At 61.3% G+C, this 27404-nt stretch overlaps 2 protein-coding genes across 4 annotated transcripts in view; one reads left to right on the top strand and one right to left on the bottom strand.

The window, feature by feature from the left end:
• TMEM104 (transmembrane protein 104) overlaps positions 1-10020 on the top strand; it is a 56638-nt gene extending 46618 nt beyond the window's left edge. For both annotated transcript variants that reach the window (XM_057716453.1, XM_057716452.1), the window contains exon 10: positions 7472-10020. In XM_057716453.1, coding sequence (XP_057572436.1) covers positions 7472-8232 — 761 coding nt within the window. In that variant the 3' untranslated portion in view covers positions 8233-10020. The remainder of the gene's footprint in view (positions 1-7471) is intronic.
• Positions 10021-13832: 3812 nt separating this feature from the next.
• Positions 13833-25968, bottom strand: GRIN2C (glutamate ionotropic receptor NMDA type subunit 2C). 2 transcript variants are annotated; one of them, XM_057715525.1, is made up of 12 exons: positions 25555-25968; positions 22867-23465; positions 22433-22547; positions 21129-21340; positions 20805-20970; positions 20086-20239; positions 18631-18756; positions 18091-18320; positions 17550-17710; positions 16861-17048; positions 15662-15894; positions 13833-15235 (listed from the first exon to the last, which is right to left on the bottom strand). In XM_057715525.1, the coding sequence occupies exons 1-12, from the start codon at positions 25951-25953 to the stop codon at positions 14150-14152; spliced, it is 3669 nt and encodes a 1222-aa protein (XP_057571508.1). In that variant the 5' UTR covers positions 25954-25968; the 3' UTR covers positions 13833-14149. The 2 variants fall into 2 exon arrangements, with proteins under 2 accessions (XP_057571508.1, XP_057571509.1); XM_057715526.1 differs by lacking the exon at positions 25555-25968 and adding an exon at positions 23713-23749 and having other exon boundaries at positions 20805-20967.
• Between the last annotated feature and the right edge of the window lie 1436 nt (positions 25969-27404).

Below are 27404 nucleotides of genomic sequence, written 5' to 3'. Positions count from 1 at the left end.
GTGAAAGTCACAGAACGTCTCCTCGACCGGACATGAAATACGACCCACGGCCAAGATGCTTCCGGAGCTGAGTGCACCTGCTCAGGGGGCTTCCCCTTCTCCCCAGAGGGAGCCCCTCGCAGCCAGAGATGGAGTGTGTCCTTTCGGGGCGTGAAAGGATCCCCCACCGCGACCACAGCCTGTGCTCAGGTGGGAGGGTGATGACAGAGGACGGAGGGGCCAACACGAGCACTAAAGAACCCAAACAGAATTGCTTTCCAGTCTCACCCGCCCCATACAGAGAGCACACACCGACTGCCCCCCGGATGACAGGGTCGTAGGGACGGCTTGGCCTCATGTGGCCTTCGGTGGAGCAAGAGGAGGTGGCTCTGGTTCACAGAGCAGGTATGAGCAGCCTGCCCGGGGTCCTCCTCGACCCCCAGAGCCCCAAAGATGAGCTGACCTTGGGGCCAGAGAGGCTCCGCAGGGAGGGGTCACGAGGATGACCTCAGTACCCTCCTCGGAACAGAAGGAGAATTAGGGGAGAACGCGCAGTTGACGCCTTTTTCTCCTTGCCTGGGCTTTCAGGATGGGAAATAAGACTTTTTGTGGGGCTTCCTAGGTGGCGCAGTGGTTAAGAATCCGCCTGCCAATGCAGAGGTCACGGGTTCGATCCCAGCTCCAGGAAGATCCCACATGCAAGCCCGTGTGCCAAAAAAAAAGACTTTTTGTGATGATGAAAGGGACGGACACGTTTTTGAGCGACTGCTGTGGGCCAGGCCCTGCCCTTGTGCTGTATTGTACCGTCTCATTCCCTCCTCCCAGCGCCCACAAGCGGCTCCCTTTTTAAAGGTGGTGGAACAGAGGCACTGAGACGTTGACAGCCCCAGAATTACACAGTTTGGTGGCAGAGTCAGGAGTTGAACCCAGTGTAACTTGAGAACTTAAGCTTGTTTAGAGGAAAAGCAGCAGCCGCCTGCCTCCCTCTCTCCTGCTCTTTCCAAGGGGTTAGAGCTTCCTGGGCTGAGCTGCTGCTCGCTCCCCTGGCCTGCGGGTCCTCTGAGCCCGCTCAGTGGCTCTCGGTTCACAGTCTGTCCTATTCTTTAAGGAATGATTACCCAGCCACCTGCTTCTGCTTTCAGGGCCGAGAAACTGCTTGATCTTCGGGGGTTCCCAGCTCAGGCTGACATTACCCTGTCAGCTCCTCCCAGCCCCCTGAATCTCGGGAGGCCCCGGCCCAGCTCTGGTGACCCAGCCTAAGGAGAGACACTTTCGCGCCCGGCACCTCCTAGGGCAGCGAGGCCGGGAGGGAGGAAGCTCGTGCCGGGTCCTCCCCCAGATCCAGCTCCCCACCTGGAGCGCCGGTGCCCAAGCTGGGGTGGGCACCCATGGCCGTTCCTTGGCATCAGCCCTGGCACGCTGGGTCCCTGCTTGGAGAAGAGAGCGCCGTCCTCCCGACGGCCGCCTCGACGGGTGGCCTCCACCTCACACGTGTCAGAGCAGAGTCACTCAGTGGGGCTCTGAGGACCAGGTGTTTGGGGCCAGCATTGGCGCCAGGTCCAGGGCTCAGGGCGTCGAGGCGGCGGCTCCCCAGGAGGCAGGCCCGCCCGGGCAAGGCACACTGTAGGGCTGGCTTGTGGAGACGGGGCCCGGGGCTGCTGACACAGGCCCCGCAGCACCGCTGGGAGGAATCCCTCGGCTTTGCCCTTGGCTCTCAGTCACAGCTTTGCATATTTGTGTGCTCCGGGGCTCTCAGGGATTAAGGATGAGGGATGTGGCCTTGGTGGATGTGTGGCCCCCTCCTCCATGACAGCTGCTGTGTTCCTTCCAGTGCCTGCAGAGGAGGCAGCAGGGGTCAGGGCTGGGCACAGGCCACGGGGCAGAGCCCTCCCGTGTTCTAGGGAACCTCTGTTCTAGCTCAAACTTTTACCGAAATATCCTTCTGACTTGAAGACGCAGGAAAACAGGCCACTTCCAAAACTCCCCCAGCCCCACCCGGCAGTGCCTCCCCTCTGTAGAGCAGGCCGCCCTGGTGGTCACAGCCCGCAGGAACTGAGATCCTGTTTTTCCTTTAGCTTTTTAAAGACTGCCCCAGTATCACATCTCAGTTCTAGGTCTTAAGTGTCTTGTGCAAATCAGGGCAGGTGACTGAGGGTTACAGTGAGGAGACCTGGACTGAGGTTGGGGGCAGAGGGCAGAGATCTTTCCCAACAGGTCAGGTGCTTCACTCATACACCCCCCACGGAGCACATGGTCACAGTAAACCCATGTTGCCCAGTCAAAATATTAATGCGAGCCAACTGAGGAATTTTCAATTTGGGGGTAGCCACATCTGAACATTTAATTAATTTTAATAACATGTTTATCCAATGTAATATATCAACAATATCTTTTCAACATGGAACCAATATGAGTAAGGGATGAATGAGCTAGTTCACATTCCTTTGTCACACTGAGTCTTTAAAATCCAGTGTGTGTTTTAGACTTCCGAATAGCTCAGTTTGGGCCAGCCGCGTTCAAGGGCTCAGTAGTTGCATGTGGCTCGTGGCTGCCGTGGTGGACAGCACAGCCACAAGTGCTTCTCTGTCAGAGCCTCAGCGTTTTACCGCCTCCTGCGAGGAGGGCCCTCAGAAGGGTTCAGCATGCCCAGAGGTAGCCTGTGCTTCATTCCAAAGCCAGCCTTAGAGAGGGAGCCAAAGGGTGAAACCTTCATGAGGGACCTCGTGTCCCATCATCACACGTTCAGAGAGAGAGAGCCTAATGGGAGAGGGGGCAGGGGGCTCCTGGGAGGCTCTGCCCTGCCCTCCTCCAGGCAGGAAGAGTCTTGGCCCGAGCTTCCCAACTCCGGTGCTTCTCGGACAGGTAGCCCGCTCGTGCCAGCCCCACGCGGACTCCAGAATTCTGTAAGGAAGGCGGAGCTCTGCACAGGCCTCACCACCACTCCAAGCACCCGGGAGAGCCCCACCATGGCCCAGAGGCTAAGACAGTGCCAGCTGGGCCACTTGCCATACTGCCCAGAGGCCTGGAAGGAACTCTCCCCTCTCCACCCCCAGCACAAACCACCCAAGGGCGGGTTCCAGTGCACAAAGGCTGGAGCTGGCTACTGACCATTCTGATCTCCGCCTCAACCCACAGATCCAAGAGAGGCCAACTGGGGATCCTGGTTGGACTTGCAGGATTGAGCCAGAGCCCTGGGCCCCGACCTCAGGTCCTTACTTGGCCCCGAGAACGAGTCAACTCCGACTCCTGTGAGGTCTGGGCCAGTTCACCGCCCCATCCAGCTGAGGCCCCAGGTGGGGTGTGCGGGAGAGCAAAGGGAGGAACCAGGAGAGGCTGAGCAGTCCAGCTTTAGAGTCATTTGTTTTTTCACTCTCATCCCCTGAGGAGTCTGGGGCATCTTTACCCGTTGGCAGGAGTTCACAGGGTGTCCGCTTGCCGGCCCTACTCTCTGCAAAGGAGAACGGCGGTGAGGTCAGCCAGCCAGCCAGCCAGCCAGCCAGCCATGAGGCAAGACAGCTCCCAGCTCGGGCTCCTTCTCTGGCTCTTGCTCCCAAAGAAGGGAGGAGCGGGAGGCCTCCGTGAACAGCGGCATTTCTCCTCTGACCGCCCTGGGAACCTCACGGATGACTCGTTAAATGTCGTGAGAATGCATCTTGATATAAAATAGCACCTTGACCACCATGCTGGAGGCTGCTGACTTCCCCAGGGTGGAAGGCCGGTGCTGACATGACCCCCCCATCTTGACACCGTCAACTGGACGCGCCTGAGCTGGAGGGCCATTCCTGGTGTAAATTTTACTTTTAACCTCATCTCCTCAGAAAAAGAAGGGGGAGATGTCTCCTCTCAGCTGTGCGTTCAGGGCTCAGGATTTGTACTGGATTAGGAACTTGCCTCCCGTTCCTGGCTCCCTCCTTCCCTCCCTACCTCTTGAGGCAGCGAGGCAGGCAGGGGTGTGGGGAGCGGCTCAAGGTGGTCAGTATGCTGAGGGCGCGGAGCAGTGCGCCGAAGCTCTTGAAGTCTCCACGTCCCCGGGGCCCTGACCCCGTCGCCACCCTCATCAGGCTGCTCCTCTCCTCCTGCACCACGAGGGGCACAGCCCGACAAGTTCTTCCAAATAAATGGGCTCTGGCGCCTGGTTCCCCTCTGTGATCCCCAGATGGTCTTCCCCCCTGGGCTTGGACCTCCCGAGACAGGGATCTCCCCCTTTCCCCCCACAGCTCCTGTGGCTGGTAGCCTGTTCTTTCGTTGTAATTTGTCTCCTGTAAGTTCCATCTGGTGGGCCGGCTGGACTGTAGCCTCCAAAAGGACCAGGACGGTAACTGTTGGCTCAGACCACCATCCCCGGATGCCCAGCATCATATCAGTACAGTGGGCCCTCAGTACCTCTTTGCTGAATGAATGAATGAATGAATGAATGGTCCTGCTGACAAAAAACAAGTGCAGTTGTTTTTCCATGGGCCCTTACCGCAGATATTAAAAGAGAAGTCTCCTGACCCTCCTCGTCACCTTGCAGCTGCACCTTCCAAGGCCAACAGCCACTCCTCATGCGACATGTGGCAGGCCCTCACCTCCTCCCCCCACGGCATCCTCCCCAGCAACTCACTGCACCTCCTCACCCCTTGGAGCGTGACTCCTAGTGTGGGATGCGGGTGGATGCAGACTGCATCCCCATCCATCACGTGGGCTCCCCAAGGTCAGCCTGTGATCCTCAGACAGAAGCCCAGCCCACCCTGCCCTCGGGGAACTGTGGGGCCTGCTCGCCCAGACGTCAGGACCACTCGCTGCCCTGTCCCCCCCTCCCACGTGGCCACCTCCGCCTCCCACGCGGCCACGACCAGGTGGCGCGAGCTGTCATTGGCGGCGCCCGCGCCCTGGACGTCCTGTGTGCACTCAGAGCCCTGCTCTCCGCCGTGCTTGCTGGCCGCGCCTGTCGCTCACAACCTGTCATCCTCATTTCATCTTGATTTAGCATCAGACCTAATGAGTTTTTGGAGCAGCTATCTCCTGGGGACGGGCGATCAACCTAGGAGATGGCTGCTGAGCTCTGCTCCCCCGGCAGCCAGGGGAGGGAAGGGCTGGGAGCAGAGGGGTGTGGTCCAGAGGGCAGGGCCAGGCGGCAGTGCAGGAATTAGTCCTCGTGCCCCTGGTGCCAGGACCCCTCAAGGTCAGAGCCACTGGTCAGGGCTGTCCAGACAGGTCGCCTTGAAGTCAGCAAGCCAGTTGCTGCCTGCGTTTCTGACAGCCTCTTGGAGACACAGGGCTGAGGTGGAAGATGAGCAGGGAAGCACCAGCCAGCTTCCCAGCTGGAGCGAGCAGCGCTGAGCTCAGGTCCAACAGCCAACTTCTCCCTGTCTCCTGCACACCCACCAGACCCAGGGCCCCGCAGCGGAGCAACAGCCAGCCGGAGGATTTCCCACTCGCCTCTTCCCCAGCCCGTGCCGGCCGCGGCCTGGGCCAGGAGCAGTGGCAGGTCGCCAGGTGACACTTGGGTAGGGACGCGGCAGGATCGAGCTCTTGCCTCACAGCAGCTGCCCCCTTTGCCCTGACCCCGTGGCCCGCCTCTGCTGGCAGAACTCTCAGCTGCAGCCTTTTGAATAGCTAATCACCAGGCGGCCCCAGGGCCAGCTGTCGCCACCCAGCCACCCAAACCGCTCAGCTCTGCTTCGTAACCCTTTCTGGCCCAGGACAGACTCCCTGGCCCCCGGGGGACTCCACCTGCACCCCGTCCAGCCTTTCCCCTGGGTGCCCCCTCACATCCTGCCTCCGCGCACTTCCTGGGTGCAGTTCTTCCACACATCTCTGCCCCGCACACCCTTCCCGCACCCACCCCGAGGAATCTGACAGGCCAGACTGCCAGGGTCCTGGGTGTCCCCGAGGAAATGGAGGCCCCACGAGGGTTCAGCCAGAGGCAGCTCCTGGGCTGAGACCTCGCAGGAGGACCTGGATGGGTGCTTTCCCCTTGGCTGACCAGAGCTGGTGGGATTTGTGATTTCCTGCAGTCACGGTGCCCTCGGAGTCAGGAGTGGCAGGGCGGGAGCCAGCTGAGGGCGCCAGAAACAAATCATCTTTATTGGCAATTTTCACAGGCCTGTTCCCTGGCTCCCCTCCCCCCATCCTGTCCCCGGCAATGTCAGCAGCTCTGATTAAAAGTAATAGATGACATCTCTGTTGAGCCCACTTCCCGGTGTCATTGTGGGAAGACATTGGTCTGGCTTCCCGTGAATCCTGGGCAAAAGGCCGCTTCCTTCCAGGGAGCGCGCGCGTGCGTGTGTGGGAGGGGTGGCCTGAAGGGGACCATAGGGAGACCCCCAGCCTCCCACCCAGGAGGAGCCCTGAGCCTCCGATGGGCTGGCACCCAGTCTCTTGGGCCACTGTTCTTTCACGCTCGCCTGCATCGCTCCCTGAGAAATGTCAGTTATCATTGTGGGCTTTACCTGAGCAATGGGGGCTCAGGCTGGAGGGGCTGTCAGGTCTGGTCTGAACAGAGGCAGCAGGGAGTCGTGGACCCTAACACTGGAGACAGGGACACCAGTGGTCCCCGGGCGTGCTGAGTGGCTAAGGCTGGCAGTTCTGAGAAATCTGGATAACAGATGCGAGAAGCCAGAGACTCAGAGTCCCTGGATCTGGAAGTACGTCTGTCTTCCGGGAGCACAGGCTGGCAAGCCCAGCGCCAGGGTGTGAGACCCGCAGGACGGCCGCTGTAAGGGGTGCAGCCAGCCTGGGGCTCTGTTTGCTCTGAACAGAGTCACGGGTCCCTTTCCAATTCGGCAGCAAACCTGGGTCCCAGTCACTCCCTGTCCCATGCCAGTGCCGCCAGGCCCAGGAGAACAGAGCCACGTGCCCTTGGCCTCCAGCCTTGAACTCAGCTCCCCCCAACCTTGGGCTTTGGTGCCGTTTCTTCCCTCAAGTGACCCTGGGTACCTTCCTGCCTGGTGTGGGCCCCTGGGTGCCCGCCTCCGCTCAGAGGTGTCCACACTCGTCACTGTCCCCCCTGAGCTGTCCCTAGCAGATGCCCTGGCCCAGGAGGACACCTCCTCCCAGGTGCTCTGTGCCCCTTACCCCTCCCCCCCCCCCCCCCGCACCCCAGCTCCTCAGACACACATTCTTTAAACCAAAGGAGGGAGAGCGACCAGAGTCAGGAAGCTGGCGGGAGAGCCCCCGCCCCTAGACCCTTGGGGCCGGCAAGGGAGCCGGGCAGTGCCTGGCCGGGAGCCTGCGCTCCTCTGAGAAGACAGCCCCGCGCAGCCCGCCTGTCGTGCCCAGCCCCCACCCCGGACGCCTTCCCTTACCTGCGGGGGCGGCGGGCACGCACGGGGTGTCCCTGACAGCAGCGGCCACTGCTGACCTGCCCCGGAGCGCGACCCTCAGGGCCACGGGGATTTAATGCTTCCTCCTCACGGGCTCAGGTCCCTCAGCCGGCATCCCCAGGCCAGAGACTGTCCCAGGGAGGGCTGGCCCTCCTCCGCCGGCTGACGCCCCTCCTGTCTTCCAGCGTTCGCCATCATGATCGTGCTGGCCCTGGTCCGCATCGGGCACGGGCGTGGGGAGGGACACCCGCCGCTGGCCAGCCTCTCCGGGGTCCGGAACCTGTTCGGCGTGTGCGTCTACTCCTTCATGTGCCAGCACTCCCTGCCGTCCCTCGTCACCCCCGTCTCCTCCAAGCGCCACCTCACACGCCTGGTCTTCCTGGACTACGCGCTGATCCTGGCCTTCTACAGCCTCCTCTGCTTCACCGCCATCTTCTGCTTCCGCGGCGACAGCCTCCTGGACATGTACACCCTCAACTTCGCGCGCTGCGACGTCGTGAGCCTGGCCGCTGTGCGCTTCTTCCTGGGCCTCTTCCCCGTCTTCACCATCAGCACTAACTTCCCCATCATCGCCGTGACCCTCCGCAACAACTGGAAGACGCTCTTCCACCGCGAGGGGGGCACGTACCCCTGGGTGGTGGACCGCGTGGTGTTCCCCGCCATCACCCTGCTGCCCCCTGTGCTGGTGGCCTTCTGCACCCACGACCTGGAGTCCCTGGTGGGCATCACGGGGGCCTACGCGGGCACGGGCATCCAGTACGTCATCCCCGCCTTCCTGGTGCACCTCTGCCGCAAGGACACCCAGCTGGCCTTCGGCTACGGGACCGTCAACAAGCACAGGTCCCCTTTCCGCCACACCTTCTGGGTGGGCTTTGTGCTGCTCTGGGCTTTCTCCTGCTTCTTCTTTGTCACCGCCAACATCGTCCTCAGCGAGACCAAGCTCTGATGGCAGGACGTGTCTGGTGACAAGAGGAGCGGGGGCCCCCCCCCCGCCGGCAGAGCCCAGAGCTAGTTGCCTGCCAGGTCTCCGTGGGGCAGGCAAGGCCCGGGCTCTTGGAGGAGACCCTCCACACCTCCAGCTGGGGGGCTCCTCCCCACCCAGGATTCCGCACAGTCTACACCTCACCTCACTCGCTGGGGTCACCTTCCTCCAGGCCCCCCCACCTGGGGTTGCCCCCGGCCAGCCGAGTCCCACCTCCGGGGCACATGCTGCTCCCCAACTCGAGGACTGGTTACTGGGATCGAGTCTTCTGCTTTCACACACCCCACCCCCAGGGTAGGCGGGCTCTTCCCCCGGAACGGTGGAGATGCAGTGCTGGCACTGCCACGGTTTATACCAGACACGTCCCCCCCCCGTCCCCCCACCCCCTAGCCCGCTCTCCCAGGTCCTTCCTCATCCTTGTCTGGGAAATCTGCTCCATTAGGGCAACCCCAGCGCTACCCCTCCTCCCCACTGGGCCTGGCAGGGCTCACCTTCCCGCCAGGCCTGGAGGTGCCAAGTGCCTCTCCTAGAGGAGTGCCTGGCCGGCTGAGGACAAGGGCCGGACGTGCTGACTGGCACCAGGGTCCCCAGTCCAGAGCTGAGAGGGCCTCGTCGTGCGCGCCAGCCCCTGCCCTGGGCTCCCGAGCCGTGGTGACTCCGGAGCCGCGGGCGGGAGCCGCCCACGTCCTCGCACAGCAGCCCACGCGCAGGGTTTAAAGCCCAGAGCTCGTGACCCCGAAAAGGGAGCCTCAGGCCTCCTGCAGGGCAGGGGCGGGGGGGCAGCGTACAAGGGCCATCAGAGGGGAGCTGCCCCCCGCTGTCACCGCGGTGGCTTGGGAGCGCCCCAGGCTTGTAGCCCGTGGTTCCCACCCGTCCCTGCTCTAGCTCCAACACTAATGGTGGCTCCCTTTGGAGCCGAGCTGTGGGTGCTTGGCGTTCACTCTCTCCACGTCTCTTGGGTGCCATGGGGTGAGATGGGGCCCCGGCCACTATTCCCATGGCAGGAGGGCCAGGTTCCCGGGCACCTCACCAGCTCCCGTGGTCCCCCCCCCCACAATCATGCATGCACCTGCTGGGCCAGCCCCCCTCGGAGACACAGGTGACTCACGAACTCTGCATTTTCAATGTGCCTTCTGCCTCGGGGCCTGGGGGCTCCTCCTGACCCTCCCTGTGTGCCCCCGGCCCTGAGCCTCATGCCTCGTGTCCTGGAGCCCAGAGCAGCTGGACCAGGAGCAGCCTCCGGGGTGGGGTCTCGGCCCCTCCTCCTCCCTCCTTTGATTTCAGTGCCTTGCTCAGCTCCCCAGGGAACCCCTGCAGCCTCCGCCCCAACATCTCGCCGGCTTCAGACTTTGGACAGAGCGAGGACGCCAGGTCTTCTGAGGCCCACGGTGGTCTCGGGGAGGGGGACGTGGGTTGTGCAAGAACATGGGTCCGCCCCAGCCCTCCCCTCGGGCCCCCTGGCGGCCCCGGCCTGTGGGAGTCCCCTGTCGTAATCAGCCGCGATCTGCTTTCTCGTTCTTGTCGCACATCTTCAACTCTCACAGCTTGCCCCGCATGTTGTTATTTTCCATCCTCGTGAAAGGAAGACGCCCCTTCCCCATTTGCCACCGTGGCTGCTTCCCAGGAGGCCTTGCGGGGTAGGCGGGGCCGGGAGGCCTCCACGGTGGCCCCGCTCCCCCGCGGCTTGGCCCCTCCCTGGAGCTCCCCGGCTGTTTACTGAAAACTCAATTAAAGCATCTGTACTTAGCCTTCTCCAGTTACATTCCCTCTTGCTTAAGGACAAAGCAAATTAAATCATCCCGCCGCCTCAGGCCCCAAACCAAACTTTGGACACCCATGTATCAGCATCATAAAGCCAGGTTGATTTATGTGGCAATCTGGAGTCACACAGCAGTGGAGCCGGCTGGCTGCGGTTCCTCTCCACCCCCGAGCTGGGCAACCACGGTCCTGGAAGGAATTGGCCCGAGGTGACCACGTCACTGATGACAAACCAGGACCTTCACCCCTGCCAGTCTGGGTTCCTTTGCTTCTTGGTGTTTGCTGTCGGCCCTGCTAGAGGTCACATGGGGTCAGCTTCCTGTCCACTGCTGATGGCCTGGGGGAGGGGCCCGAGGACCCTGACGTTCCCTGGTGAGGCTTGCTCACCTTGCCCGCCCGGCACGTTTAGCTGTGAGTTTTAACATCCGCTTGCGGAGGTGGGCAAGTTAGGTCATGGTTTCCATTCTACAGATGGGCCCCAGGGTGGGTGGGGGCGAAGCCAGAAGAGGATGCCAGCCCAACCTGGCCCGGGCACCAGTGTCACTGCAGAGGAGAACATGAGCTCAGCGGCCCCCACCTGACGTCGTTCCTCCGCGCTGCCCCAGACGGGCCCCCGAGGGCAGGCCAGGTCAGGGTGGGAGTCAGCCTTCTCTGTCTTGCTCCCCACCGAAGCACTCCTGGCTGTTCCCTCACCTGAAGCCAGAGAGGCGGCTGCGGGCTTATGGATGGTGCAGATGGCGGGTGACAGACCGGGAGGCACTGCTGAGTGCTGGGAGGGGGGCAGCGGGCACCTTGCCAGGCCCTCAGCCGCACAGCTGCTCCCAGCAAATGGGGACCAGGAGCAGCCTCAGCACCAGGCAGAGGCTCAAGTCAGAGTGGGGGAGGGGCAGGGGCTGCCCCCACCTCACGGGGACCCAGCTCAGGGGAAGAGCCTGGCAGCGGGTGTGACACCGGGCCAGCGAAGGCTGAGAGCACGACTGTCTAGGGGTCGGATCCCTGATCCGGGCTGAAACCTGATCCAACCAGGATCCAACGCTGCGGGAGGGAGCCTCACAGTCTCTTCTCCCCAGGGCCTGGGGCTCATGGTGTCGATTGGAGAAAGGGGGAAGTGATATCTACTGAGTGCCTGGTATGTGCTGGGCACAGTGCGGGGCACTCTCTATGTGGACCTTGGCGGCATAACTTGGGGATTAAGAGTGTAGACCAAGACGTGGGACCTGCCACTTGCAGGCAGCAAACCCCCGTGCTCTCCCCTCCTGTCCTTTGTGCAATGGGGAGGATGGTGTACCTGCATCACTGACCCTTGTGGGAGCTCAAGTCCTGAGCTCAGTGCCTGACAGAAGGGCTCGATAAAGCTCTGTGTCCTGATGCCCAGCTCCCATGTCCCTCACCAGCCATACCTCACAGGTAGCCACATACCTCCAGACTCATTGAAGACCCCTGGCTCGGGTCCTCAGGCACTTAATTGATTTCATAGCCTCCTAATGAGTCAAGTGTCGTCTTGTTAGCAACTGCCTGCCACAACTCAGAACTGGGAAATGGACTTGAATGCTTTAGGGCTTTGGGGGCAGGTGGTCTCTTGTTCCCCCAACTCCCCCCCAGGAAACTGAGGGACAGATGTCCCCCTTCACAGAGCCAGACTCAGGCCAGGCTGGGGAGTTCCGGAGCCAAAACTGAAGCTCAGGTATCCTAACCGAGAGCTTCGTGCCCACCCTTGTCTAAGCTCTGCACCCCCTCCCCATACATGGGCCCCAGGAAAGAGGTGATGTGGACCATGACAGAGGAAGAAACAGTGACGGCAGCAGGAGGAGGGAGCGGGGTAAGATAGTAGGAATTTCTACTGCTGAGACGTGACCAAAGGCCTCTCTCTCCCTGTGTCCCATCAAAATAAAAAAACAGCATTTGTGTGTCTCGTGTCTGGGTTCAGCCGGCTCTGCTACACTGTCACACCCTTGTTTATGATGACTGAACATCTATGGCTCTGCTTCACCCTCCTCCCCTGCCAGGCTTTCTGTCCTCCCCTTCATAATGCAGGACCTTTCCCTGGTCCTCCGGCAAAAGGGCAGGGGGCATCGCAGCTCTGAACCTGCAGGAGGCGTCCTTCCTGCCCCCACGCCCCATGGGACTCGCTTCTCCCCAGAATACATTCCTAGAGAAGGAGCAAGGCGGCCAAGAGCCTGGCCCCGGGGGCAGGATTGGCCCCTCCTTAGAGCCAGCCAGCAGCAGGCTCAGCGCCACATGTGGCTCTTAATTATCTTTCCAGTTCTTGGTTACTGATGATCTTAGGCACTGAGCGGAGAGCAGTCTGAACCTCGCAACTCCTCCAGGTGTCACCTGCTGCAGCCTTCCACCCAGCGCTCCACTCAGACCCTGACCCGGGGAGCTCAGGTCCAGGGGCCAGTGGCGAACGGTTAACCCTCTCACCTCCAGTGGCTGCAACCAAGGTCAAGCTCCCTTCCTCAGCACTGGCCTCTGGCACTCCCCTAGACTCACACTCACCACCAGTTGTTGAGCTCCTGATCCTGGACCCGGATCTGTGAAAATCCAGGGTCAGAGAACATGAAACTGACCGAAATGAACGGGGCCACCCATTCTTGTGGTTGTCCGGCTTTCCAGCCAGGAACAGAAGGGGAATGGAAATTTCTCCCACTCAACCATTTCAGCTGCTCTCACCCCTAAAGCCAAACAAAAAAACTTCCAGTTTCCACGGCTCCAGCCCCAGCAGTGGAGTATTTGGAGACTGGAGAGGGGACCCAGCCTCCTGGGAGGCAGCAAGGAGCCAGGTGGGGGAGGGCCCTGGGCCGCAGCCACACGTAGTGTTGGCATCCAGCAGTGCCCTCCCCGGCCTCCTCCCTACTACATGGAGTTAGTTTCTGCCCTGCTTCCCCCAAATTGTCGAGGACAGCCAGGCCTCGGGCTTCCCATGCTCACAGTTAGAAAAGGCTCTGATGGCCAATTATGCTCACCGTGTTTGCAGAATGGGCAGAAGGAGGGGTGCTGGCTTGCTTCAGTCATTGTGGGGCTAAATGTAATCACAGAAGTGAAAGCATTGAAAATTCAAGAGCCATCTTTTTAGATGGTTCACAGCCAATGACATGTGACAGAAGGAGGTGGGGCTGGGAGCCCCAGAGGGAAGACAGAGAACTGAGATGTGGGACAGATTCTCTGACCTAGGGGTCTTTCCCTCCCAAGGCTGAACCATGCTGGACCCCAGAAGCTCCCCGTGCCAGGCTTCCAGAGCCAGCAGGCATTCTGAGCCCTGCATAGCCACCTCGGAGCAAAGACAGCTGGCCAGGGCCCAGGAGAGCCCAGCAGGTTCCCCGCAACAGACCTCCCTCTGCCTTTTCCAGCATGACATTGTCAGACTCCCATGGGGGCCCCTGGCAGGGCAGGACACCCACAGCCCCTGGCATGAGCCCTTCTTTTCAAGGAGACTGAAGGATGAACTCCATCCATCACCACCAGAGCCCAGGTGCTGAGCACATTTGTCACATTCGGTACCAGGGTGGGTGGGAGCTGGCACTGAATACCAAGTGGCTTTTGCTGCCCAAAGTCCTCTCTCAGCCTCACCTTCCCAATACTCCCACAAAGGGAGCTGCTCACCTGCTCTAGGCAGACACCCTGTCTGGGATACTCCCATGATGCTCCTATTGCTTACAGGCTGTGGTGCACCCCCTCCAGGGATGCAGAATGAGGCAGCCAGGACCAGTGGGTTGTAAAAGGTTTGTTTAATGTCCCAGCCCTCTGAGAAGAAACTCCAGCCAGGTGGAGCAAGGAGCCAGACAGCCCTGCCCCAACCCCGAGTTCCAGCCTCCTACACCAAGCCCCCAGCAGCCATGACCAGGGACGGGCTCACAGCAGGGCAGGGAGACCCTGCTGCTCCCCAGGACTCCAGGCCAGGTGGGAAGGGATTTGCATAAGGAGATAACAAAAGCCCAGCCCACACCAGGACCTGAGGCTGCTGAGGTCTCTGAGCTGACCATGGAAGACATCATCTATCACTGGGCTCCTGTGGCCAGGATTTCATGGCAGAAGCCAGAAAAGCCGGAGCCCACCTGCCTCCCTGACGCTGGCAGTGCCAGGCGGAGAACCCAGCTGAACAGGAACCAGAGTCGCTGACACCTCACACTTCTGACTCCAAGCTGGAGATCCGCCTCCAGGTGCAAGGTCGGGGGAAGCCGTGCATCCCACAGGCCACCCTGCTGACCTCTTCCAGCCCCGCACTGTCCCAGTATTCTGTGCTCAGCCCCAGGGTCCTGCCCCTGTGCCCCGGAGGCCCCCAAGCCCCAGGGAGCCAGGGTCCGTGGCTGGCACAGGGTGGGAGGTGAGGGCAAAGCGGCAGGTGGGCCTGGGCGTGGAGGCAGGCGTGCTGTCCGTGCGGCCAGGCGGGGGCCGCTGCCCGCACCCCCTCCCGGCAGGCCTCCCGGTAGGACGGCAGCCGCATCGACTGCGCCTGCGTCACGCGCCCGCAGCCCGGGCGGGCGCACCGGGCGGGCCCCGAACTGGGCCGGGCGAAGGCCTCGGCCACCGAGCTGGGCAGGGAAGCGTGGCGCGGGCGCGACCCCCGGGCCCAGGCCGCGCGCAGGAGGGCCTCCCGCCGGGCCAGTTGCTCCGGCCCGAGCAGCGGCAGGTCCTCGGGCTCCGGGGGCTCCGGGAAGAGCGGGAGGAAGGGGCGCCCCGACCGGTCGGCTCGAGGGAAGGAGCTGTAGTGACAGCGCCCGGGCGACAGGGGGCGCTCCGGGAGCGCGCGCCGCTCGGAGGCCGGGAGGTGCCGCCCGCCTGCCCCGGCCCGCAGCGGCCACCGCGCCTCCCAGGCCGGCCGGTCGGGCCCCCGGGAGACGTCGGGTGGGGCGGGTCCGGGCGTCGGCGGGCGGCCCGGCGGCTGCGAGGCCCTGCGCCCCGGCGCGGCGCGGCCCCCGCGCGGCGGTCCCCAGCCCGTGGGGCTCGGCTCGGGGGGCGGGCCGGGGGTGGGCGGCCGCGGGCCGGGGCAGGCGGGCGGCGGGGGCGCACGGCGGGGGCCGCCCCAGCTCTCGATGGTGCGCGTGGCGCGGTCCAGGGAGCTGCTCACGCCCGCCGTGGTCACCATGTCGCGCGCCGCCTGCAGCATCTTGAGCACGCTGGCCTGGGCCGAGCCGGCCGTGAGGTCCGGGCTGGGCAGCCGCGCGGGGCTGGCCAGGCTCTGCACGCCGCTGAAGCAGCTGTAGATGCCCTGGGCGGCGGGGAGGAGACAGACACGCGGCGTGAGCGGCGCCCTCCCCTCCGGGACCGCCCCACGCCCGGGTGGAAAGCATCAGCCCAGGCATCTCTCAGTCCCAGCAATGAAATAACATTTGTTAAACGCCTACTATGCCCTGCTGGGAGCGTTTACAGAGGAGCTCTCTAAGGCGCCAAGAGGTTAACTCCTCCTAAAGTCACACATCTTGTAAATGGCAGTGAGGACTCGAACCCAGGTCAGCCTGGCTGCAAAGTCCTGCCCTGCCTGCTGGAAAAGGGCTCTGCTGTGTGATGCTGGCAGGCCATGCCACCTCTCCAGACCTCCTTTTTTACATCTGTAAAGGGGGCCATGGCCAGCTCTGACTTAGCTGGGTTAGTGCCCGTAAAGCTGGGGCCTGTGTAAGGTGGGGTAGGCACCCACCCTGCTGAAGGCCAGCAGGAAGTCCAGCCGGGACGTGTTGGGCACTGAGTGGCGCAGCTTCCAGTAGACCAGGTGCTCCCAGGCGAAGACCAGCAGGGCCAGCCCCATGGCCACGAGCAGCATGTAGAAGACGCCAGCCATGTTGTCGATGTCCAGCTTGCTGCTCATCACCTCGTTCTTCTCATTCTGGCAGATTCCCGACAGCCACACCGTCTCCAGCTTCTGGGTTTCTCCTGGGGGTGGGGGGGCGGGGGCGAGGCACCCCTGACTCAGGAAGGACCCTTCTAGTGCTCAACCAAGCCTGGAGTGAGGAGGGGTCTGGGGCCAGGGTACCACCCCCCTGTAAGGAGCACACAGGCATCCAGCCCAGCAGGGGGGATGCGGGGAGGGGTGTCCATGAGCAGGAAGGAAGGAGAGCAGAGTGGGAGCTGGGGGAAGATGCCAGCCTCTGACATGCTCCCCTCCCGCAAGCCCACACTCCACATGCCCAGTAAAGGCTAGCTGACTGGGTAATTTTATCATTCATTTATTCATCAAGCACTTATTGATCACCTGCATGCCAGGCACGGAGCTGGGCACACAGAGACAAAAGGCCTAGGCCCCCGAGGAGGCTGCAAGCACCTTCTTTGTTATCACTCGCATTACTCTTGGCACTGATGGAAAACCGGACGGTTATTTATCTAATAGGGTTGGGACTCTAAACTCTAAAGCTCTTCTCTAGGTCTTGGGGCAGCCCAGCTGGACCGCTCACACATGTGAGCCCATGATACCAAGGCAAGCCTGGGCCCTGGCTCTGGGATTAGGCTGGCTCCTGGCACTACCCTAGGTCATCTCAAGATGGCAATGGAGGGGAGGGGTCTTGGGGAAAAGTAAAGCAGTTTGGACAACCCCAACCCCCACTGCGTGGCCTGAGTTCCTTCCTTTCTTCCCATCCTGCAGGGACTGCCCAACTATTTCCCGCTCCCTCCCGGCAAACCCATCCTTCTCCAGGTCTCCATCCAGCTGCTCCTGGTACCCACCCCACATCCCAGCCACTGTGCCAACCTCTCACCCCCAGAGACTTCTCTCCGTGCCCACCGGCCCTGGGCACTCAGAGAACAGCGGCAGAGATGCTGACCAGCGATCAGGCAGCTGTCCCAACCACAGGCTCTGTGGCCCACCCCGGACCCACCCCAGCCCCAACCAGCAGCTGCACCCACCGTCCCCCAGGAACTGCAGGAGCGCCAGGTCTATGGCCCGCTTCCAGTGGGAGTCCTTCTGCATGGCGATGCCATAGCCGGTGGTGGCAAAGACCTTGCCAGAGCCGATGGTGACCAGCTTGCAGCCCTCGTCCTTGCCCGCCATGTAGTTGAGGACAGCAGCATCATAGATGAAGGCATCCAGCTTCCTGGGGACAGGCTGAGCCCTCAGGCCAGGGAGCAGACAGGGTGCGGGGCACCAAACCTGGGGCTGACGGGGGTCTGGGCCACGTGAGCCCACTGGCCACCACCCAAGAGGGGTGTATGGGCAGAGCCTTCTCTGGTTCCCTGGGGTCCTGGGTGCAGAGGAGCCACCTCCCACAGCTGGGAAACCCCACCCACCCTCCTCCTCAGAGAAACCAGGGGACTCTCTGCCCCCAGAGGACACACCCTCTCTGCCCTCCAGGCCCCTAAAGACCCTAAGAAGGTCACAACCAACATCCAAGGTTAAGGCTGAACCCTGATCAATGCTGCAGCCGCATCTCTGGGCTCTGGTGGGCGTCCTTAAGCTTCACTCTGCCCCAAGACCTCCTCACCCCCTCCCCAGGAGTCCTACAGGGCAACCCAGTCTCACTGCCCCCACCTTGGGTCTCTCGGGGAGACACGTGGGTAGAGACAGTCAGAGAGTGGGTGCAGGACTGCGGACCCACCCCATCTTGAGGCTGGAAAGCGCGTCCTCCACTGAGCGCTGGTTGAACTTGACCATGTGGGTGTGCATGTCACGGTAGTTGCTGCGGATGTTCCGCTCCGTGCTGCCGTTGGGCACGGTGCCGAAGCGGAAGGGCGGGTACTGATCCTGAGGCCGCTGGAACTGCGGGCAGAGGGCAGCCGCCATTCGTAACCCTTCTTCTGACCTTCCAGGTGCCAACACCCCCAACCCCAGCCCCGTAGTCTGGACTTGAGTAGCGAGAGCAGAATGGTCTTAGAGACTGTCCAGGCCATGCCTGTGTTTTACAAATGGGGAAACTGAGGCCAGGACAGGGAGAGACTTACTCAAGGCCACTTAGTCAGTGGACCCGAACCATCTCTCCCCCTCCCCATCCCCAGCCCCCTCCTCCCCAGGCTCCCCAGCTTCTTCCTGCTCCCACCTCCACTTCAAATTCCACTGATTCCACCTGTCCTGTGTCCCACCCAAGGCCCCTTGCCTGTGGCATTCTCCCCGCCGCCCTCCAACAGCCAGGGCTCCAGAACCTTCTTATCACTGAGGCCAGACACAGTGTCGATGTACTGCTCCTGGATCATGAAGGCAGCCAAGTTGGCGGTGTAGCTGGCAAGGAAGATGACAGCAAAGAAGGCCCAGACCAGCACCATGATCTTGCTGGTGGTGCCCCGGGGGTTCTCGATGGGCACCGAGTTGTTGAAGACCAGCGCCCAGAGCAGCCACACGGACTTGCCGATGGTGAAGGATGGGCCCCCGGACTCTGGGGGGCGAGAGGGTGGACACTGGGACTCCTCTTGTCCGGCACAGAGGGGCTCAGGTCTCAGCCCGCCTGACTCCACACCTCCTGTCTCTGTCTTGGATGGAGACCCCATCCCTGGCCATCCCCACCCCAGGGACTGTCACGTCCCCTTGCTTCTCTCTCTCTTGCATCTGATCGGCCCCCTGCATGTTGTCAGAAGGCCAGGGATCTCCCCCATGGGGTGTTCTCTGAAAGGCCCCTCTGGCCCTGAACCCACCCCTTCCGGACGCTCGAGCCCTACCCCTCCTCCCAGGCCCAGGTGGGAGCTTACTTTTGCCACTGGTGAGGTCCTGGTTGTAGCTGACGGGGCTGAAGTACTCAAACATGAAGACAGTGATGGCCACCACGGTGAGGCACGTGAAAAACACCATGACCCACACAGCGGGGCTGTAGGGCTCTGGGAACAGAGGGGGGAGGCTCAGAGGCCTCCGCGCTGTCCCCACCCCCACCACAGCTCAGCAGGGCTGCGTGCAGACAGGTGGGTCCGTGAGGTCATCAGCCCCATGCACTGCGCTGAGAGGTCTCAGACTCATGGAGCCCCAGGAGAGACCCCACCCCCCCGGGAGATCAGGCTCCCCGCATTCTTGGCCTCCCCGCTCCATCTGCCCTGGGACAGGGTCGCATCACCCATCGCCCCCCCTAGGAAACGTCCCTTTGACTCTACATCTCCCCTGGCTCTCGTTCTCCCTCTTCCCTCCACTTCCTTTCACAAAAGAGGGCCTGCGCCCGAGGCTCCTTCCCCTTCCTCTCCCAGCCCCCTGCCTGCAACCTCTTCCACCCGCCACCCTCTGAGCATGGCCCCTCAAAGCCGCAGCAGCAAGCGCAGGGATTCCCTCCGCTCCTCCCTCGCGGACCACGTGCCTGGTCTGGAACTCCCCCGCCTGGCTCAGCAGGGGTGAGCTGCTTGGAATCACAGCTCTGAAGTCAAGTCTTACTCCTCATCCTACTGACACAGAAACCGAGGCCTGGGGGGCTGGGGAGACCGACCTGAGGTCTCTGACAAAATCATTTCAGTCTCCCTGAGCGATAAGTCATTACTGCCCACTGCATCTGCTCCTTTGACGCAATGCCCATCCTAGGAAGTGGAGTTTGTTGCCTTCCCTGTGGCTGAGGAACCCTGCTCAGAGAGGTTCAGTGACTTGCTCAAGGCCACACAGCTGGAAGGGGCAGACTTGGGATTCCCTTTTCTGCTCCTGGTCGAGAGGCTCACGTGTCCTCAGGTCTCTCTGGACCACCCCATGCTGCAAGTCCCACTGGACCTCCCGACTGGGCACTCTGGGAAGGCCAGGACTACCTAGCGGGGGACCTGGCACAAGGGAGCTTCCCAAGAGGTGCTAGATTCCTAATCAAGTCAGAAGCAGCCTGGCTTCCCAGGCTCTGGGTTGGCTCCTCCGACGCCCCATGAATCTTCTCCCTTTGTTCCAGTGTCCCAGCCCACTAGGCTCCTCGAAAGCCAGCCTGCCTTCCTGGTTTTCCTGTTCCTCACAGCAGCGCCACCTTTTATCCCACTCTCCCCATCCCCCACCCTGACCCGACACCTGGCTCCTGGACGTCACCTCTCCATTCTGCTCACCTATCACAGCTCAGGCCTCTGGCCAAACTCCGAGGCACCAAGGCTGCAGTGCTGCCCTCCGAGGGCCCACCCCAAGCTGCCCATCTCCAGCCATACCCCACACCTCCACTTCGTGGGCCCCTCTGCACCATCCCCACCCACCCCGAGCCGCACCCAGGAAGGCCGAGGGGGAGACGGTGCCGTTGCTGCGGGACACCATCACGCTGATGCCCGTCTCCACGAAGGGCACGGAGAAGTCCACGATCTCGGAGCGCTCCTCGTTGATGGTGAGGGAGCCAATGGCCATGTCCGCCCGCTTGTAGTACACCTGAGGGTCAGGCCCAGACCGGAGGAGGGGCTCCTGCAGGCCAGAGCACTCCCCCACTCCCCTCCCGGCCGCCTGGGCAGCACCCACCAGCTGAGTCAGTTGCTCCCACCGGGGTCCTCAGAGCTCCCCTTTCAGTCCTGACCACCCCAGGGGTCATCACTGGTGCCAGCACAGTCCCCCTGCCAGCCCGGAGACCCTTAGGAGCTGGGCCTGGGTCCCCCGCAACAACCCCAGCACAGGCGGAAATACCTAAGGCAGCGGTCCCCAACCTTTTTGGCACCAGGGACTGGTTTCATGGAAGACAATCTTCCCTCGGACGGGGTGGGTGGTTCAGGCAGTAATGGGAGCGATGGGGAGTGCTGGGGAAAGGCAGGTGAAGCTCACCCGCACTCACCGCCTGCTGTGAGGCCCTGTTCCTAAGAGGCCATGGGCCGGTACCCGTCCGCGGCGTGGGGGTTGGGGACCCCTGACCTAAGGAACATCTTGGGGTGGCTGACAGATGGGTGGGGCCCGGGGCCGCCGGCCGGCAGGCGGGTGGGCTCAGGCGGCCTGGGGGCAGGCCTACCTCCCCGATCATGCCATTCCACACGCCGCGCACTCTCTTGCCATGCTTGCCGTTGGTCACCAGGTACAGGTCGTAGGAGAACTTGACCACTTTGGCCAGCTTCTTGAGGATGTCGATGCAGAAGCCCTTACAGCAAAGCTTGGTGTAGGGGGCCGTGTCACCACTGCTGCCGCCAAGAGACCACTGGAGGTCAGAGCCAGCGGCTCCTCCCAGCCTGGCCTGTGGGCACCCCCCCCAAACCTGAGCATATGGTACCTACGACTCCCGCCGTCACCCGGCGCACCCGGCTCACACCCAGCCTCGCAGGCAGGTGTTCTCACAGACCTGAAGGTGTGGTTGCTCTGCCGGCGGCAGGGCACGGTGTTGGGCACGCAGCCACCCGTGCCGGGGTCGGGGCTCTCCACGATGACAAAGGGTCGCTCTTCCAGCGTGGCCACCGTCAGGTGCCGGCTGTCCACCACAGGCTGCAGGGAGGCACTGTAGCGAGGCCACACCGGGTACTTCATGTGGAGGACGCCATGGTCCCAGCGCCCCACCTGCAGAGGGTGACCGGCCTCTTCAGCTCTACTATGTCCACACTGTAGGTGGGCCTCTGGGTGGGACCTGCCAGGACTAAGAATCCCCCCACCACTCCTAAGGTCACATGGGGCGGGTTGAAGCAGGGCCTGGGGCGGGAGCCCTTGGAGAAGAGGAGAGTCTGGGCAAGGGGCCGGGCAAGGGGAGGGCTCCCTGCAGCCTCCCCTGGCCTCCGGTCCCCGCGCCTTCCAGTCCAGCCTCTACACTGCTGCTGGCCCACGGCATCTTCCTAAAGCCCAGACATGAGCCTCTCTCACCCCACTCCTTCCCCCAACCTTCACAGATCCAATTCATCTCCATCACCCACCCTTCTTCCCCAGTCTCCACACCCCCAAACACATCACTTAAAAATGCTCCAGGGGAACTCCCTGGCATTCAGTGCTTAAGACTCGGTGCTTTCACTGCCATAGGCCTGGGTTCGATCCCTGGTCGGGAACCTAAGATCCCACAAGCTGCATGGCATGGCAAAGAACAAAAACAAAAACAAAACAAAACAAAAAAATTCCAAACTCTCCTTCCCCTCGGTCTACCAGGGGTAGTACCAGTAGGTACTATCCTACTACCAGGCTAGTATCCTTTCCCAGTGGACTTCTACTCAACCATCCACAGCCCAGCCCAAATGTCCCAACTTCAGTGAAGCCTTCCCCAGTTTCCTCCTTTGAAGGTAGAAGTAATTTCTGCTCCTCCTCTCTACTCCCATAATGCTTTGCAAACAATTTTTCTTAAGCACTGATCTCCCCAAATTCTGTTTGTTTACATGTTCATCTAGCCAGCACAGCTGCAGGTTACTCCTCCAGGGGCAGGACTGTGTAATAAGAGTGCCTGATAAGTTCTACAGGGGAGGGAGGCCGGGGGGTTGTGGGAGCCCAGAGCAGAGGTGCCTCACGCACCCTGGGGGACCTGGAAGCCTTCTCCCTGGAGATGTTTCCACTGAGACCTGACGGATGAGGGGCTGGATAAGGGACAGAAGGGACTCTCTGCTCAGCTGTGGGACAAGAAGGGGGGACAAAATGAAAGGATACCGAGGGCCCCTGGGCTCACCCCCTTCTCACCATCTCCCAGAGGCGGTGCCGGTTGAGCGCGATCACCACCATGGTGGGCTGGACCAGGTACCCACCAGGGCTGAAGGAGAAGTCCCGGCCCTCCCAGGTGACATTCAGCAGGTGCCTGCAAGGGGGGAGAAGCCAGTGTCCCCTTAGCCCTGACCAGGACCAGACGCGCCCTCCCCCACCTTCTGCGTCATCACCACCACCAGCAGGTAGCATCTGTGTACTTCTGTTCTGTTTCCCTGTGTTGACCCCTGAGATCCTCACCACACCCTCACACTGCACTCTTTTCTCAGATGAAGAAACTAAGGCCCAGAGAGGTGAGATCACATGGCCCCAGGCACACAGCTTGTGGGGAAGTGTGACCAGCGACCCAGACTTACTGCCACCGAGTACCCTGAAGCGCCCCCCTCACCCCCATGCCCCGGGCAGGTGCCCACCTGTAGAAGGCCTCCCGGGCAGGGCTGACGGGCCTGGGGTGGCCGCGGCAGTCCCCGGCCGGGGCGGGCAGGGTGCCGTGCTGGCGCCGGTAGCCGTGGGCGCCCAGGGCGAGGATGGCCACGCCGTCGCGGACCTTCTGGCGCAGGCTGAGGCGCCAGCTCTCGGTGACGACGCTGATGAGGCCCACGGGGAAGGCGGCGGGGGGCGCGTCGGTGCTGCCCAGCGCCAGGTTGGGCACCAGCCACACGTGCCCGGGCCCCACCAGGCCGGCCTGCGCCGCCTCTGCGAAGAGCACCTCGGCCTCGTCGCGCGAGCAGTAGGCCACCAGCACCGGGGCGTCGAGCTGGCGCAGCAGGCGCTGGATGTGCGCGCGCGTCCCGCCGGGGCCCAGCTCCAGCGTGAGCACGTCCAGCAGCTGCCAGCCCACGTAGCTGGCGTCGGCGACGGCGCGCACGCCCTCGAGGAAGAGCGCGTGGCCCGGGTGCAGGCTGGTGATCACGGCGAACGCGCTCCAGTCGTACTCCTCCAGCACCTTGAACAGCACCTGCAGCTGCTGCCCCAGGGACACGCCCAGCTGTAGGAAGGCGGAGCCCGGCTCCTGGGGGCGGGGCGGGGCCTCAGCGGAGGGCGGGGCGAGCCGAGTCCCGCCCCGCCCCAACTTCCACTCCCTCCGTCAACCCCCCGCGCGCCCTTGCGTTGCAAGATGCTGGGCGTCCCGGGAGCCGGGAGCCGCTGCCCCGGGAGACCTACCCTCCCTCCCTCCCGCCCCGGACGCGGTTCCCAGCCCCTGCCACCCATTAGAATGCCCTGGAGAGCTTTTTAGAATATTCGTGCCCGGCCCCCACCTGACCAAGGCTGGACCGCGACCAGCAGCAGCAGCAGCAGCGTCACCCGGGAGCTTGTAGGAAATACAAATTCTCGGGCGCAATGCACACCTCCTGGATCAGAATCTCTGAGGATGGCGCCCCAGAATCTGTATTTCAACAAGCTCTTCAGGTGACTCTTGAGCCCACTAGTCTAGACCAGCTGAATGGGAATCTCAGAAATGGTACACGGGGCGTCGGTATTTTTCTAAAGCGCTGTGAGGGTGGAGAACCACCGCGCTGAGAGCTAATTGCAGGCCCACAGGTAGCTGGGAAAGCACCACCCTCTACGGAGCCCTGGATGAGAAAGTTCTTCCTCTCTACTCCCTCTGCCACCACAAACGCCCAGGGCACTGCCAGATGGAGCCTTCGCTAGCTCAAGTCTCTCCTAGCTGTGGGTTCCCTGCTGCCACTGCAGCCCCTCCAAGATTTCAGCACACTGCGACTGTCCCAATCTTTTAAAAAAGCAACTCCTAGAAAACTCTACAGGACAAGTAACCCAGTTCCTTCAACAAACAAATTTACAAGGAAAACAGAGAGAGATGGAGGAGGAGACTTGAGAGGGAAGACTCGGAAGTCATACCAACCAATCGCCACGTGGGAACCTAATTCTGCTCCTGATTCAAGTCAATAGACTTAAAATTTTTTTAAATTAACATTTATGAGACAATGGGGAAGATTTGAACACTGCCTGGATATTTAATGCTGTTAAGGAATTTTTATTATTTTTTAGATGTGATGATGCATGGTGCTTTTATTATTTTGTAAAGCCCTATCGTCTAGAGATGTGTACTGAAGTATTTTATGGATGTAATAAATGTTGTGTCTGGGCTTTGCTTCAAAATAATACAGAAGAGGGGGAAGTGGGTGGGGTAAGGACGAGGCATGGTCAGCCTGGGGTGGATGGGGGGTATGTGAGGTCATTATTCTCTTCTACTTTTACATATGCTCAAAATTCCCCATAAGAAAAATATAATCATAAAAGAAAGGCAAATCAGATCCATCTCTCCCCTCAACACCTTCTTCAGCGCCTCGCTTAGGGTAAAACCCAAACGTCTTCTGTGTGGTCAGGACCCCACCTCCCTCTCCAGGCTTCTCTCTGTTCCTTAAAAATTCTGTGCTCCTTCCCACCTCTGGGCGGTCACACCACCTGCTCCCTCTGCCCGGGACACTCTCCCAGCCTCCACCCTACACACATACCTTGTCAACCCCCCTCAGCCTCCAGGTCTCAGCTTAGGTGTCATTTCTTAAGAGACCTTCTTCTCTGACCAACCCCCAACCCAGAAGGGGCCCCAATGGACACCCTCGGGGCATCCTGTGTTTTTCCTTCAGGACGCAGATCCCGGCTGTGACTGCAGGTGAATGTGTGCATAGAACTTTCTCCCCCCAGGACAGTGAGGGCATGCCTCCCCCAGACCTGGGACAGTGCCCTGTCCCTGCAGGCCAGCTACACCAGGTCCCATGCCCAGCCTGGCCCTTCACTCCTGGGTCTGGAGCCTGACCAAGGAAGGCCAGAAAACCAGGGAGAAGGTGGGCCAGGGCTGCCCCAGAACCAGAGATGGGTTTGCCACCTGACCACCCCTCATCCAGACACAAATGTGCAAGCAGCTCAGAACGTTTATCTTCTAGAATGTGGGAACATCATTCCCACAGCCTTCTCCTGCCTCACCCATGTCTCCCTCAGCCCTTCCCTCCTTGCTGGGTCCATCCCATGCCAGCTTCCTAGGGTCTAAGTGTCTCCCTGGTCCAGACTCAGCCCCACTCCCTCAGGCCCAGCCTGGCTCCAGGCTCAAGGGATGTAGGGACATGACTTTGTACACGCACCTTGGGGGTGAGGACCACAGCAGAGCCCCCACTGATGCTGAGGATAGGCACGCGGGTCTGGGAGGAGATGAAGTCGAGGATCTGGGCCACGGCCTCAGTGCCCACGTTGTCCTCAAAGACGATGCCGTGGACTTGGGCAGCGCCCAGGAGCCCGCAGATCTGGGTGAGAAGACTGCTGGGGTTGGTGTTGTTGACCCCCACGGTGAGTGGCTGGATGTCCAGGGGCAGGTCCAGGAAGCTCTGGGGGGTGAGGCGGGTACGGGCCTGGGCCTGCGGTGGCCCCGAGCTGCCAAACACCACGGCCACCGTCACAGCCTGCTCTCCCTGCCCCGGGCCCGGCCCCGCCCAGGCACCGAGGAGTGAGGTGAGCAGCAGGGCCGGCCCCAGGGCCCCACCCATGTCCACTGGAGGGTCCTGCAGAGAGACCAGGATAGGCACAGGAAGGGAGACAGAGGCACGGAGAGAAAAGATGAAAGAGAGGAGGCAAAAGCCAGAGTCAGAGGGACACACACCCAGAAGATAAAAGAGAAGAGGGAGAAACCTCCCTCCACAAAGAGAGGCAGAGAGAGAGGGAGACAGACAGACACAGACAGACAAAGAGAAAGAGGCAGGTTAGCTGAGCATCCAAGCACAGCCCAGAAGGCAGGGCCTGGGAAGAGTGTGACCTGGATAGGTGCTCGCTACTTCCATTCTACTGTTGAACAGCAGGCTTGGCTGGAAAGGCCAGGCCTTTGGAAACTTATCCATCTGGGTTCTCCCCCAGGAAGGAACATGGCCAATGCTAGTCTGGTACCAAGTGCATGGACATGAGTCAGAGAGACCTGAGTTCAAGTCCGAGTTCTGCCACTTACTAACCGTGGGATCTTGGGGAAGTTGTTTAGCCTCTCTGAGCCATGATTTCTTGCCTGCAACAATCACCTACGTCACAGCAGTGGGAGGGCTACCCAATGTTATCAGCATCCTTATTCCATAGGTGACAGCCCCACAGACAGGTGAAGGAAGGCAGCTCTTGTAACACACACACACACACACACACACACACACACACACACACACACGCACACCCTTTCTCCATCCTAAACGGAATCTAACATCCCGGAGGGCCCTGCTCTGTATAACCCTGCCTGGCACACAGCCCCCTCCTCCTGGACACTGGACATCCCTACCCTCCTCCCATGGCCCCAGTTAGTAGCAGCTCTTCCACAGCAGGCATGTGACACCAGTGATTTGTTCAGAGCTCAGGGTCACCTGAAACCCCAAGGTATCTCACACATGAGCTGCCACCCTAGGCCATCGCTGGTGTGAGGGATTTTTTTAACCTACCCCAAGGACCTTACGTGCATCCCTGAGAAATAAACATCATGGCTTTGGATTGGAACCAACAGCCACCCCAGTGAGTGGTGCCCACGGAGGCAGCTCTCCCTCCGAGCTGGCCATCAGCCACAGCTTTGCCACCCTCTCCATCTCCATCACATCCCCGATGAAACGTCTGAACAGGGGAGAGCCAAAGGATGACCAGGCTGGGCCTGGTTTCATTTCAGAATGAGAAGACAGTATTTTTGGCAGGGGAGGGAATCCTGTGCTCATCTTTGTGTCCTTGAAATTTCTCCTGTGTATGGTTTCCTAGTACACTGGCTTAGAATGTCAGCCCGGAGACACGTGTGATTCTAGGGTGGGAACTTAAGTGTGCTGTGCCCACTGTTGCCTCCAATCAGAGATTTCAAATCACACCTGCAAAGGGCACTGTCGGGCTCATTTCTCCCTTTGCAGGGCCTCTCTGTGCTCTTCTCTGCCCATCTCTGTAGGTTCCCCATCCTCTGGGAAGCCCAAAGCTTCTCCCACTTCTGCCT

The sequence above is a fragment of the Hippopotamus amphibius genome, chromosome 17 (assembly GCF_030028045.1).
Source record: "Hippopotamus amphibius kiboko isolate mHipAmp2 chromosome 17, mHipAmp2.hap2, whole genome shotgun sequence".
Lineage (NCBI taxonomy): Eukaryota > Metazoa > Chordata > Mammalia > Artiodactyla > Hippopotamidae > Hippopotamus > Hippopotamus amphibius.
Note: the sequence above shows the minus strand (reverse complement) of the source record. Positions and strands in the feature narration are given on the sequence as shown.

Bases quoted from the DNA above. Each gene is read 5' to 3' on its own strand.
- GRIN2C (XM_057715525.1), bottom strand. From the start codon at position 25,953: ATGGGTGGGGCCCTGGGGCCGGCCCTGCTGCTCACCTCACTCCTCGGT. The intron at 22,548-22,866 runs GTGGGCACCTGC...CCCCCCTTGCAG, and splicing joins GCCCGGGAGGCCTTCTACAG to GCACCTGCTGAATGTCACCT. The intron at 20,971-21,128 runs GTCTGTGAGAAC...TCTTGGCGGCAG, and splicing joins CAGAGCAACCACACCTTCAG to CAGTGGTGACACGGCCCCCT.